Source organism: Anabrus simplex, chromosome 3 (assembly GCF_040414725.1).
Source record: "Anabrus simplex isolate iqAnaSimp1 chromosome 3, ASM4041472v1, whole genome shotgun sequence".
NCBI lineage: Eukaryota > Metazoa > Arthropoda > Insecta > Orthoptera > Tettigoniidae > Anabrus > Anabrus simplex.
In genome coordinates this window covers 439,483,864-439,498,030 of record NC_090267.1, presented here as the reverse complement: position 1 = coordinate 439,498,030, position 14,167 = coordinate 439,483,864, and the positions used below count along the sequence as shown (strand labels likewise).

The following is a 14,167-nucleotide window of genomic DNA, read 5'->3' as shown; positions in this document are numbered from 1 at the left end:
TAAGTTTTACTTTAGGGCTTATTTAATTATCTTAGTTACAGGAGAGTTTGAATATGATGTAATTGCACTCATTATTTAATTTTTGTAAATACCTTCCAAAAATTCAAGGTTGTCTCATATCTGAGGATGTCGTATATTTGGACCAATATGGTAGAATAAATGAATCTGTTTCAGTTCAAACCCCTATCCTCACATCATTGTTTTGAAATCTTTGATGCAAAAACTTACCTATCTGAACAAACTACTGTACTTGTCATATTTCATCTTCATCCAGTTCACGTTTATCATTCAAATTGTCAATTCCTGTTTTTCACTCATTGTTATCCCACAGTGTGCAAAAACTGTACTCCCTTGTTCCATCTTCCTCTCTTTTAACAAGAACCTATCACAAAAATTAGAGATGTCTTCTGAATATCAGATATTTATCTATTATTGGTTCCACCAACCTTCACCCCTTCAAGATTAGTTCCATTGCGGACAGGCTTAGAAAGAAGAGTATGGAATTGTTGATGAGGATCTCAATGAAACTTTCAGCTTATAACTATAATCGTTCCAGGGCAGGATATGTAAGATATTAAGTTATGCAACTGCCCGTAGCTACTGATGCAGAAATTGGAAGCTGTTATGGAATATTTATAACTATTCAGTTCTTCAGTCTGCCAAAACTAATTTTGAATAAATAAATTGATAAACTATCTGAAAAAGAAAACATTTGGTAACAGAATTATACTTGAAAGAGAAACAACTTAATTAATGAAAATCATTACCAGTATAATAGACAGCCCATTAAATGCTCATTAAAAACTCCTGCATAGTTTACAAAACAATTTTAATATAATAATAATAATAATAATAATAATAATAATAATAATACATTACCTAAAAGTAAACTACAGCGTGCTATTGACCTAGTCATGGTGGAAGGTTAACGGACTGACTAGCCAACTGGACTCATGCCAAAAACAGAGTAATGGTATTGCAACTGCTTGCATTCTGTGTTAAAATGGTGAGAAGTGAGGATTTCATTAAGATAATTTCCAAATTTCAAGTTTTTAAGGATTTAAACAGAAATAAAGAAAAGTGTTGACGTATTTATTAATATTTTTGAGAGTGATTTGATACCATCTGATGATGTCCTTTCAAGAACAAAACGTGTCATTCAATTTGAATTAAGCTGTTTCTCATTCAGGTGTCCGGCTCCATGGCTAAATGGTTAGCGTGCTGGCCTTTGGTCACAGGGGTCCCGGGTTCGATTCCTGGCAGGATCGAGAAATTTAACAATCATTGGTTAATTTCGCTGGCACGGAGGCTGGGTGTATGTGTTGTCTTCACCATCATTTCATCTTCATTCTGACACACAGGTTGCCTACGGGTGTCAAATCAAAAGACTTGCACCTGGCAAGCCGAACATGTCCTTGGACACTCCCAGCACTAAACGCCATACACCATTTAATTTTTTCTCATTCAGGTATAACAAAATTCTGTTACCATATGTTTTCTTTTTTCTGATAGTTTATAAATTTATTTACTCAATATTAGTTTAGGCAGACTGAAAAACCTAGCACCGGGCGAGTTGGCCGTGCGCGTAGAGGCGCGCGGCTGTGAGCTTGCATCCGGGAGATAGTAGGTTCGAATCCCACTATCGGCAGCCCTGAAGATGGTTTTCCGTGGTTTCCCATTTTCACACCAGGCAAATGCTGGGGCTGTACCTTAATTAAGGCCACGGCCGCTTCCTTCCAACTCCTAGGCCTTTCCTATCCCATCGTCGCCATAAGACCTATCTGTGTCGGTGCGACGTAAAGCCCCTAGCAAAAAAAAAAAAAAAAAAAACCTAGCGGTTATAAATTAACTGAGTCACAACTGAAAAGAAATGGCTTCAGATAACACAAGTTATCGAATAGATTATTTACAATACTGATATAAGTCTGGAAACTCGAAAGTGATATGGGACTCCATGCGAGATTGAACAAGCAAGTAAAAGAGTAATTTTTTAAAAATTTTGAAGCTGGGCTGAGTGGCTCAGACAGCTGAGGTGCTGGCCTTCTGACATTAACTTGGCAGGTTCAATCCTGGCTCAGTCCAGTGGTATTTGAAAGTGCTCAAATACATCAGCCTTGTGTCTGTAGATTTACTGGCACGAGAAAGAACTCCTGCGGGACAAAATTCTGGCAGCTTGGCGTCTACGAAAACCATAAAAGTAGTTAGTGGGATTAGTGGGACGTAAAGCAATTATTATTATTATTATTATTATTATTATTATTATTATTAAAGTAATGTAGAAAAATGTTGGAGATATTAACTTCTATGCTCTACCAGCTTCCTGTGTTCAATGTATTGAATGTATTATATTTTTCCAACTCTCAACTTTTTACAAAAGTATTATATAAACGGACTATTAAAGATAATACTATGTAGAGTATAATAATAATTGTCTTAGGAATTAACTTATTTATTAACATGATCTGAAACCATATTTATAAAAATTGACTGACTTCTCCACATTCAAAATATATTTTGAAAGTCAGTGCAGTTTCCTCTTCAAAACAGGAGACGGACTGCATTTACAAAATTTCTTGTAATTGTATGGAAGTGAATTTATTTGTTCAGTTTTGAAACTTGTGCCTGAACTTATGCAATCGTACATGAATTGCAATCTCTGCACACTTCAGTTAAACACACACTTCACTGCTACCCACTCGATAAGTAGTTTCTTGTGTGATCTCAACCTCACCATAGTAATCCTTTATTAATTTTTATTTATATATCATTCATTGCCTCATAAATTTGACTGCAGATTTATTCAATTGCCAAAACTAAAAGCATTGATGCATTCAGATTTTTTCGTTGTGGAATAAAAATGAAATTAACATTTGAAAGATAATCTCAACATCATGAACAACACATTATTTTTATATCCTTACAAAGTTCACTCTTTTGAAGTAAAACCTTAGAGGAATAATGTAGGAGATATAAGCTGACAGTGCACAGAAATTAATATGTTAAAATAACACTTAAAGATTACTGAAATATGAGCCTGGGAAGTTATGAAAAATAATATTATACAATAAATCTAATGACTTTTTCTTAACACCATTAGAGTTAAGAATATATACTTGCATAATGTTTAAAAGCATTTTCATAATTTTTAAAAGACCCAAGTTCATTTGTGCCTTTTGTTGTCTAACTTGACGTGGAATATCCCATATGGCTATTGGTTTATGTCATTCTGTTATATGGTGAGAGAGAACAGAATATGAACCAATTTCATTGTAAAGTATTGAGCTTCCCTCTCCTTCTTTGCCCTTTCCTTTCTTCTTATCATTCTTTCACTTTTATGACTGCATAGATCACTTTAGTCAGTCCATTATCCAAGACTTCTAAGGGACTGTTTGGGTTTCTCTACATAAAAAATTTCATCAAAGACAGTGCAAAATAGAAGTTACCAACCCCCCCCCATAAAACAGAACGGACAAAACGTTCATTTAAACAGTAAACTTTTGAGACAAATGCACAATCACTTCTTTTTAGACTTGCCACTTAATGTATATCTTTGTAAACAATAATAAAATAAACCCTTGTCAGTACTCTTCTCAAAGTTACACACAATCTTCTTTTCATATGAACACCGACTTATGTAAAGCATCTCAGTACTATAGACAGTTGCGCACAACAACCAGTTAACACAGTAACTATCAAAGAATAACATAAGAAAACTACAGCATTCCTAGAGGATGACTCTGCCGTGATTGGCTCAATTTTTAAATTAGTCCTCTATAGATGTTTTGCCCTTGACCAAGAACTACAGGTGGTTGTAAAAGCTTTTATTTTGTATGTTACTTTCAATCCCATCACCATTGTATACTGTGGGTTTCATTAAGATTCTTGTTGACAAATCTACAACTGTCCCTCATTAGTATACTGTAAGACCTGTGACATTCATCAAAGTGGCACCACTTTCATCTTGCATTATTGTAATAAAAATAGCATCTTCAGATGAGCGACTTTCTCTACCTACAATACTACTGTATACCTCATTGCTAGAAACACTTCTTTTTTTCTAGTGAGGAATCAAAGCCACATTTCATGTTTACAGTTGAAGAATATTTACAGAATTATTGACCATCTTTCCAGTGTAATGAATGCTCACTCCCATGTTGCTGTTCTTAATGAGCATTTCACTGTTAAAAGGGAGTAGTAGTTCCTCTTAATTGCATGTTTGTTCATTGACAAGATCTGATTTGGTCCAGGTCTGAATATTAGCTTCTTCCACTTCCTGTACTCTGTTGCTCGTTTACTACTACAGCAGATATTTTCCCTCTTCAGAATTCATGCCAGTAAATAGCATGATATACACTGTCATGCTGAAAGTTGCGAGATAGCATTATACCATATATAGGTAATAGTGTTGTAATATGTTTGCCTTTTTCTTAGCCTTGTCCAAGAAAGCCACAGTACTTCTCATCCAACTTCAATCATACTTGTGACCAGACTGAGTGGCTCAGACGGTTGAGGCACTGGCCTTCTCACGCCAACTTGGCAGGTTCAATCCTGGCTCAGTCTGGTAGTATTTGAAGGTGCTAAAATGCGTCATCTTCGTGTCGGTAGATTTACTGGCACGTAAAAGAACTCCTGCGGGACTAAATTCCAGCACCTCAGCATCTCTGAAAACCGTAAAAGTAGTTAGTGGGACATAAAGCCAACAAACAACATTTATTATCAATCATCCTTGATAATTCTTGTAGTCTTTTTCTTTTATCATCTAACACAGTTTCCAGCCACTGGCTGGGTCTGTTTGTTAAATAAGCTTCTGTATTGTTTCTTGTCATTCCACCAGCTCTCTGTTGACACTCTGTCCCAATCTTCTACTCTCTTTTCAGTACAGTCGTTCACTCCCTTCAACTATTTGAGACTAAGAGTCACTTGTTGCCCATTCCCATCTCATGCATTCTTATGGGTATCCTTGAGTTTTCCATGAATTTGACATCCCCATACTGTCTTAGTTGATATTTCTCTACTTTTTAAAGGATTCTCCTTTCAATACTTTCCTCATCTTCCGTCTCTTCTTGAAACTCCTATTCTACTCACTTACCTGCATTCTGCTATCTTCTTCCTTTCGTTACTCAAGACCCTGATCCATATGTTAGTATTGGAACATAACAGGTAAACAGGTATGATATACACTGTTGTGCTGAAAGTTGTGGGATAGCAGTATATAAAGGTTATATTCTGTGGCACCACCATACTGTGAAGTCTTTGAAGTATCCAGATGTATATCAATTATGATCTCGCATCTTTAGAGCGAGTTTAAAGATCCTCTGTGCAGGTCATGATAAGGCGTCGTGAATTATCGGTTTTCATTTGGGTCATGAAAATAGTGGGGGGCCAGATGGATGGGATATTCCATTGCTGAAGCTGTGTAGACATTTAACATTCCTAGATTACAGGTATCGCGTGTGTATCGGGAATACCTTATGGAAGGCATTATGACCTGAAATGGACAGCACAGTGGCTGGCCATGGATGCTTAATGATCGTGGTCAGCAGTGTCTGGCTAGAATTCTCCATGGTAGCAGGCAAGTTATACTGGCTCAAATCACATTCAATGCAGGAGGTATCAGACGCACATCCAGTAGGCCAAGGCAGCATTCTTTAGCGTCCATGGGACATGGGAACAGAAGACCAACCAGAGTGCCCTTGTTATATCACAACACTGCGCACAGCATCTTATCTGGGAGTGTGACGTTGCTAGTTGGACCATGGAGGACTTGCGTCATAAGGCGTGTGGTCAATGAATCGCAGTTCCTGTTGTTTCGAGCTGATGGTAGGGTTTGAGTGTGGCACAGGCCCTAGGAAGTCACGGACCACAATTGTCAACAAGGCACCATATAGGCTCGTTGTGGCTCCATAAAGGCATGGAGTTTATTCACATAGCTAGAGGAGGGCATACATGGTACTAGAGCCATTTCCCAATACTTATGGAATGTCAGTGTATAATGAGTTTGCTTTCCTGAAATACATCCTTTTTGCAGATCAGGTTTCTAACACTCTGAAGAAACTAAAGTGCCTTATTCATGGATCTTTTTCACCTGATTCTACCACCTTCCTTTCATTATACTTTGTGTCTAAAATTTCCATTTTCTTCAGTCCTTCTCTTCCAAGCACTACCTCTTTCTTTCCTGTCACCAGAAACACACTCTTCTTCACACTGAACTTCATCCTATTCTGCTCCTTTGCTTGTGCCCCTACATTCAGTTGTTCTTGTACTTCTATTCGTCAATGGACCTAAATTCCATGTACCATCAATTTCACAATAATTCATATTTTGTGTTTCCTATTCTTTAGGAACAATCCAGCCTGTAGACTCCATGTGTGTGCTGGCAGTGAATATTATAAACGAGAAAATCTATATTTTCCTATGGTTCTGGTTTATCATCTTAGCCATTATATCTGGCGTGAGTTTAATATACAGTCTTGGAACTGTACTGTTTCCGGGGGTTCGAAAGATGATTTTGGAGCACCGCTTTAAATTCAGAGTACCTCAGGCAGCTGATGCATTGATTGCCAGGATCAAGGTAAGTTTAATTGTTTTATAAATATTCTACTTTGCTACATTCATGGTCCAACTGTCTGGGTTTTGTAATCTCCTCTTCCATGGGGAATGTGAATTTTGCTACAAGGGCCAGGGTGGATTCATTCAGCCAAATTTTTCTGATACCTTCGTTCTTCTGTCTGTTATTATTGGCAGTGAAAGATGCCTTGGTGTATCAGTGGTTGAGTGTTTAACTCATGATCCCAAGTTCACGAGTTCAATCCTGGCTGAGATAGTTGACACAGACATGTATTATGGTTGCAGTGGGATTAAACAGGGCTAAGACTGGGAAAGAAGTGACCGTGGCCTTAATTAAGGTACAGCTCCAGCATTTGCCTGGTGTGGAAATGGGAAATCACAGAAAACCATCTTCAGTGCTGCTGATAGTAGGGTTCGAACCCAGCGGTTCCTGAAGCTAAGTTCACAGCTATGTGACCTACAAACTGAATGGCCAACTCATTCGGTGGTGGTCAAAACTCTTGGCACTTCACGTCATTGTTTTTAGCATGTTAAAGGTCTATGGTGGCACACCTACCAAAGTTAGTCAACTCAGCATGGCAGCACAACTGGGAGGAGAGCTGTTTGGCTAAACGATATGTTCGGAGCTGTCAGGAGAGGGATGGCCTGAAATGCTATTAGTAGATGGTACCTCTTCATATCTGCAACTCGGGAGCTGACTCTATCCTATTAGTATTATCATTTTAATTAAAGCACCAATGTTATAATTTTGAGGATCATGAAAAGGACCTGCAGGTGTGTTTCTCCTTAGTTTTCCTTGATGGAGATGTTGTATACTACAGTTTGGTCTCATCTTATTCTGATGAAGTTGCTTTCTTAACACCACCCAGATGGATTTCTCCTTCTCAGACAACAGTGGAGGATACTAAACAGAGTTAATACTGGCCAAGGTTGATGATGATGATGCTCCTTGTTTTAAGGGGCCTAACATCGAAGGTCATCAGCCCCCAAGGTAGATGTGGACCCACCCTACTCTAATGTGGATGGAAAACTTCACAAGACTTCATTGGAGAACTGGAAAATATTCAAAGAAAAGCAGTCCGATTTGTTGTGGGCAATTCCCGACAAAAGAGTAGCGATATGAAAATGTTGCAAAATTTGGGCTGGGAAGACTTGGGAGAAAGGAGGAGAGCTGTTTGGCTAAGCGATATGTTCGAAGCTGTCAGGAGAGGGATGGCCTGAAATGCTATTAGTAGACTAATAAGCTTGAGTGGAGTTTTAAAAGTAGGAAAGATAACAATATGATGATAAAGTTGGAATTCCGGAGGACAAATTAGGGAAATATTTCTTTATAGGAAGAGGAGTTAGGGATTGGAATAATTTACCATGGAAGATGTTTGATAAATTTATTTAAGAAAAGATTAAGTAAACAACAACCAGGGATTCTGCCATTAGAGTGACTGGATCAGTGGTGATTGACTGTGGAGGAGAGAAGCAAACAATCAATCTCATTGGCATTTGAATGTCCTTTAAATGGTTACAGATGCTCTATAGAGGACTTGAACTGTGATTTAAGTCAAGCTTCTTCCATGACTCTCAACTCTCAAACTTTGATATGGGACTTCAATTGTGGACTTGAGATAGTAGTTGTACATATTGCATATAATACTGGATTCATAATATGATAAATAAATAAATATCATTCTAAATAATGATCAGTTTGATATTTCTTAAATGTTATTTATCCAGACAAATATATAAATATACAGAACTGGAATTTTGATTGTCCTTGTGACTTTGTTTGCAGGTGGGTGATTTCTTGCTTCTGCACCTGCTGGGACAAAACATTAACACAGTTGTGTTTGGGGACATTCTCAACGATATGAGTCGTGAACTAAGTAATCCACATGGCACAGCTCCTCCAAATCATCATGAGATGGCCCCCATGTATCCAAATAAGCAATTCCTTGCACATTGAGTTTTGATGACAACAGTATTTTTAATGATCTCATGACTATGAAGACTCTGTATCTTTGGAGATTTTCTAATTTCAGTTTTAGTTCTGTGACACTGATTGAGCTCAAATGGAATGTTTTATGTTGTACATAGATCATCAGTTATGACACTGCTGTTAATATAACAGTATGCATGATGCTATTTCTGCATAACATGTTTGAAATATTTTGTCTTATTTGTCGTCTCCTGTTTTCTATGTAAATTAAGTTCCAAAGTATTAGAAAGAAAAGTGAAAACAAATCCCTTGACTGTGAAGGGGATCAGTTCCACTTGATGTGATATTCTTAGAACTGTACTTAATTTATAAATTATGGTTATACTGAGTAAGTTTAAGTTATATATGTATAGTAAATGTTTTTATTTTTTGATATGAGTAGATTGAGATATCCCTCTAATGACGGATTCTTGTTATTGAATAAGTTACTTCAGTTACGGAAGAAATGAGTTAGAACATTTGTGCCAATGATTGCGAGATGGTTACTTTGCCTTCCAGGAATCCCGATATTACTTGACATTATAAACACAAAATGATGCTCTTATGATTGAGATGTATGAATAATTTGAAAGTAATACCTCATTTTCATTAATGTATTTCAACAGCCTAGGTAAGTTGCATGCGTTACCTTTTATTTCCTCTCTTTGTTTGCCTATGTCTTCATGTTATAACAAGCCTGCTTGGTGGCTATGATTGTTAAGGTGTCTAGTCTATGATCTGACACTATAGTTGGCTGGCTTGAGTCACCATCAGAATGTTGGCTGGCAGGGTAGGAGAGATGGTGGTACACAATTTCTAATCACTATATTGCATGCCAAAATCCTGGGCACAATTCCAAATCTCTCTGCAATTTTTGTATGGAGTGAGGGCATATGATGCTGTTGATGGTGATCTTTTTGGATGGGGACATTAAGACTTGAGCAGACCCCTTGGTGTTATTCGACAGAAGTAGGCTATGTGCTGACACCAGGTTTCATCTTCTCCCTACCTCATTACTATCATCAGATATGCAGGTTGCCTACAGGCGTCAAATAGAAAGACTTGCACCAGGTGAGCTTAACATGTCCTTGGACATTCCTAGCACTAAAAGTCACTGAATAAATAAATAAATAAATTAAATAAATAAATAAATAAATGAATGAATAAATAAATAAATAAATAAATAAATAAATAAATAAATAAATAAATAAATAAATATTATAACAGACACAATTCTGATCCCCTATTCACCTACCAAGAAATCGTAGTGATAAACCTGATAAAGAATACTTCTTCATTTCAATATAATCCATGAGTCTTAAGATGTTAAAAAAAATTATCTGTTCTTATCATTCTTTACAGAAGTAAGGAAAATGGACTATTTTTGTTGCCCTTCTGCATATTTGAGATGACCAAGGAACAGAAATCATTCAGGAATACAGTTGCAGATTTGGGTAGACAAAATGTTTAAGCTTAATTAAAAAACTAGATAGCCAGTTCCAAACCTATTTGATAGTTGTCTAATGACTTAAACGTGTGAAAACACATGAAACTTCTAAGACATTCTTTTGCTTTATAAAATCCTCTATGAATTCTTTATAAATTAAGATGTGTTTCTCCCATGTTAAGAAATCCTTGTACACCTATCTTATTCACTATATAAAAAATATACAGGCTGATTGGAAATAACGTGAACCGAATATATGAGCAATAGAGGGTTGGTCATACTGATAAATAATTTGAACAAAATTTAAAATCTCGCGCCGTTGTCATTTTATCAGCAGCTGAAGTTAACCAATCACATCGCTTTGCAGGCGAATTCAAATGTGCTTTATGAGGTGGTGTTGGTAAATCTGCATGTGGCTTAAGATCAGTTTGAGAGCCATGCCGAAAAATCAGCATCAAACATAAACATGCGATGGGTTTCAGCCGATGTCACCGCAGTGTGCTTGCTATGGGATGATACTATCAACACGGAAGTCCATGATCAAATCCCTCACCTGGAGAAGTTTATTTCTATTGGCAGTCTCGAGCCAGTCTTAAGGCAAGTGCAAATTTAGCAACACCGCCTCTCAAAGCCCGCTCAAGGTTGACCATGAAGCGATATGATTGGCTTACTTCAGCAGCTGATACAATGACGATGACGCAAAATATCAAATAATTTTTTTCAAATTATCAGTATGACCAACCGTCTATCGCTCGTATATGTGGTTCACGTTGTTTCTGACCATCCTGTATATAAGTGTCTTTTACACCGCTTTGTGATAATGTTGTCTATAGCCTAGTAATTAGCATGAAATAGGAGTAGCCTATTTTATAAAAATGGATACAGGCAGTGGTGGCTGATGGTGATTAGGCAGGGTATGCATGCTTGAAATAAGGTACACTAACATTCCTCACAACATTAGTGCACATACTAGATCGGTTTTGACCACAGCTCTGCCCTTGTTATATGCAAAGGTCCTCCTGGTACTAATTTACGGGCTGGAAGTGATCTAGGAGCACCCAACAGTATTCAATCTAAAGGCCGGCTTCCTGAAAAGTGTGCTAGGAATCTCCTAGATGTCACCTCCAAGATTGGCAAACAAGCTAGCCATAGACATTCTAGTAGAAGATTTGAGAACCAGACTGCAGCTTTCATCTACATGGCAGGAACAAGAATTCCTTTGGACCAAGCAAGTGGCTGTGCAGTTTGGGCCACATTGCGATCAGTTTGCATTTGGAAGATAGTGGGTTTGAACCCCACCATTGGCAGCCCTGAAGATGGTTTTCCGTGGTTTCCCATTTTCACAACAGGTACCTTAATTAAGGCCAAGGTACTTCCTTCCTGTTCTTAGCACTTTCCTGTCCAATCGTCGCCATAAGACCTATGAGTGTCGGTGTGACATAAAGAAAGTTGTAAGAAAAAAAGAAGGTCATTTGGACTAGACAGAGAAAAACAGAAATTGACCTAGACTTCTACTTAACCTCACACGGAAACTCTACCTCACAGGTGCACCAAATTTCATGTTTAGATGACAATAAAAGCAGGTATCATTCATGCACAGTACACTTTTCAAAAATAACCTTTATTGCAGAGCATTTTAGAGTATTTACATTTACAGGCAAAATGCATTCCCGCAGTTTTAAATTCATTTATCGACAGGGCTAGCAACACAGCCTACCTCACCAAAATAACTGCAGTTTGACGGTCGTAAAAACAATCTGGAAAACCAATATTCATAATTTACTTAAATTCTTAGTGATATTTATCAGTCCAGTTATTTCACTATTGTTAATTTCTTTCCATTAGTATTGCTGAAAACTGCAGAATTTCAGTTTTTTAAGATATTACCTCTACAAATGGAATTAAGTGAATAATTTACAGTAATAATAATCATCGTATGGTCTCGGCTACTGTGTGCAGACATTTCAATTTGGCACCAACTGGCTGTCTGCTCATCAATTTCGATGTTCCATTTTACTCTAGGCCCACTAGATGGCAGACTGAGTAAACCGAAACTCGCTTGGGCATCTATGGCTGTGATTTAATGAATTTTGTCGGGGTGAACACCAAATGTGTCACCAGAGATCTTTTACAGACGGACATCGTATGACATGGAGTGTCGAATGTACTTCTTCCCCCCTTCAAAATTCCGACTACCTCTGCTGGGTTTGAACCCACTATCTTCGGATTCGGAGGCTGACACTCCACCACTGATCCACAGAGGCAGCTATAATTTACAGTGAACTTCACAGATGCTGACAAGGAAACATGCCCACGTGTACAACACAAAGAAGAGTTTGAGACAGTGCTAATGTATGATACAGATATAGCCTTTATGTATGGGCACACTCGCACAAAATGGCATGTGCGCCACCTCTCCCGTAAGGGCAAGGACCTTCCCTTCCCTGCACTTTGCTCTGAACAGGAAAGAAGATTAAACCTATGAGCAGAAGTGCTGGGTGTGCACATAGCCACCAACTGCTACTGGATACAAAACAACATCATCAATAATGTGATGTTCAATTTGTTGGCCTGTGTATAGAGGCAAGGCCATTAGACTTAATAAGCCCTCAAACCTTCAAATTAATGATGTATTTATTGAATAATATGATGCTAAAACTACTGAAGTACGGGTTATAATTTGTTATTACATTTGAACATCTCTTCTGTGGACCCTGTTGGTTCCGAGGAAACATGTTTGGTGTCTGCTGAATCAAGGTTGTAAAACATTTTAAATGGTACAGAATAGTACAGAACATCCACCTTAAGTGTAAATATAAATCTTTTTTTTTTTGGATTATTTTAAATCCTTTATAACTAAGCATTACAGCTTTGGGAAGTAATCATTTAGCTGTGTCCGAGTACATTTAGCACATTTTTTCTGTACTATGATATTCCCCAAAAGGGAATGAAGTATGTTAAGTGGTTCCATTGTGTTATCCCCATGCTCACGATCCAGCGTGATACACAAATTCTTCCACCTGTTTAAGAATCTCAACTTTCAGATTATTTGTGATTTTGTGCACTTTTTCTTTTTAACACTGGTCCACTCACAATTTCTTTGCTCAAGCACATTTTAACCACTCATATGCTGCAACATTCACTTCTGCAAAAATTGACTCCCATTTTCTTTTCATACCTTGAGTCCTATTTTCTTCCCACTCAAAATTTCATTTGTGTTCTTCACAGTTGAGTTTATTTGATGTTTCCTGCATTTGAATTTTTCAGCAAGCTTCCTCATTGAAAAGTCCTTTTACACTTTCTGTAATTAGATTTGTTCTTGTCTCGAGATCTAAACACACTTTCTCCTCGTTACTCATGTTTACTGGGTGACTGAAATGATATGGCATTTCTGTCTCAACAGTTAGCACATGTTAGTCTCTTCCTTGTAAAGTTTAACTGAACTACCTGACCTCGACTTTATCAACAGCAATCTGAGTTATGAATGATGCAAGCTAGGTTGGAAAATCCTTTGGTTACTTTTGAGTAAACAGTCACTGGCAGCATTCCTGGGCAACTAGAATTTTCGGAATGAACACTAACTGGAATGCAAGATAACCATAACAAAAAAAATTGGAAAAAGATCTGTATGGAGAATTAACTTAACAGCTACTACAGTATTCCTATGTACATTTCTTTTCCTTGGACTCAAAATAGTATAAACATTCAAAAATAATACCCATATGTCAACAAAATGGTTTAAAAAAAGGATGATATAGCCTGGTGTGAAAAAAGTGTCCTGGAAGTATCCATTTAAGACAAAAGGACAAGACTAATGGCGATGTCTGGCGTTCTTAAATTAGGCTTATTAAATGTGTGTATTATGTAAAATAAAATCGGTTCCATGCAAGAATTTTGGTATCTGTTAGGGCAGGTTTGACTGTACCAGTTTTTGCAATTTTGAAAAGCTGCTTCCAGTTATGTAGTTGGGAGGACAACTGAAAGCAGGTAGATTATAAGCTGTTGAAAAATTTGGTCGTTCTCTCTTTTCTTCTATATGCCACTGCAAACTAGGTCTTAGTGTATGCTCCTTGATGAATATTTGCAAGACTGCCTTAGACATTCCCATGTAATATTTTGTTGCCTTTGTAAACCTGTACTGATACTATTTTTAAATAAATACAGTGAGAGATTTGTACTTATTA

The 14,167-nt window shown here is 37.3% G+C and overlaps 1 protein-coding gene across 1 annotated transcript in view; it reads left to right on the top strand.

Annotated features, from left to right (window-relative positions):
- The window catches only part of LOC136867410 (innexin inx3), an 87,079-nt gene extending 72,912 nt beyond the window's left edge, over window positions 1-14,167 (top strand). The window contains exons 6-7 of the mRNA XM_067144606.2: window positions 6,342-6,571; window positions 8,354-14,167. Of these exons, the coding sequence (XP_067000707.1) occupies window positions 6,342-6,571; window positions 8,354-8,524 (401 nt within the window). The 3' untranslated portion in view covers window positions 8,525-14,167. The remainder of the gene's footprint in view (window positions 1-6,341; window positions 6,572-8,353) is intronic.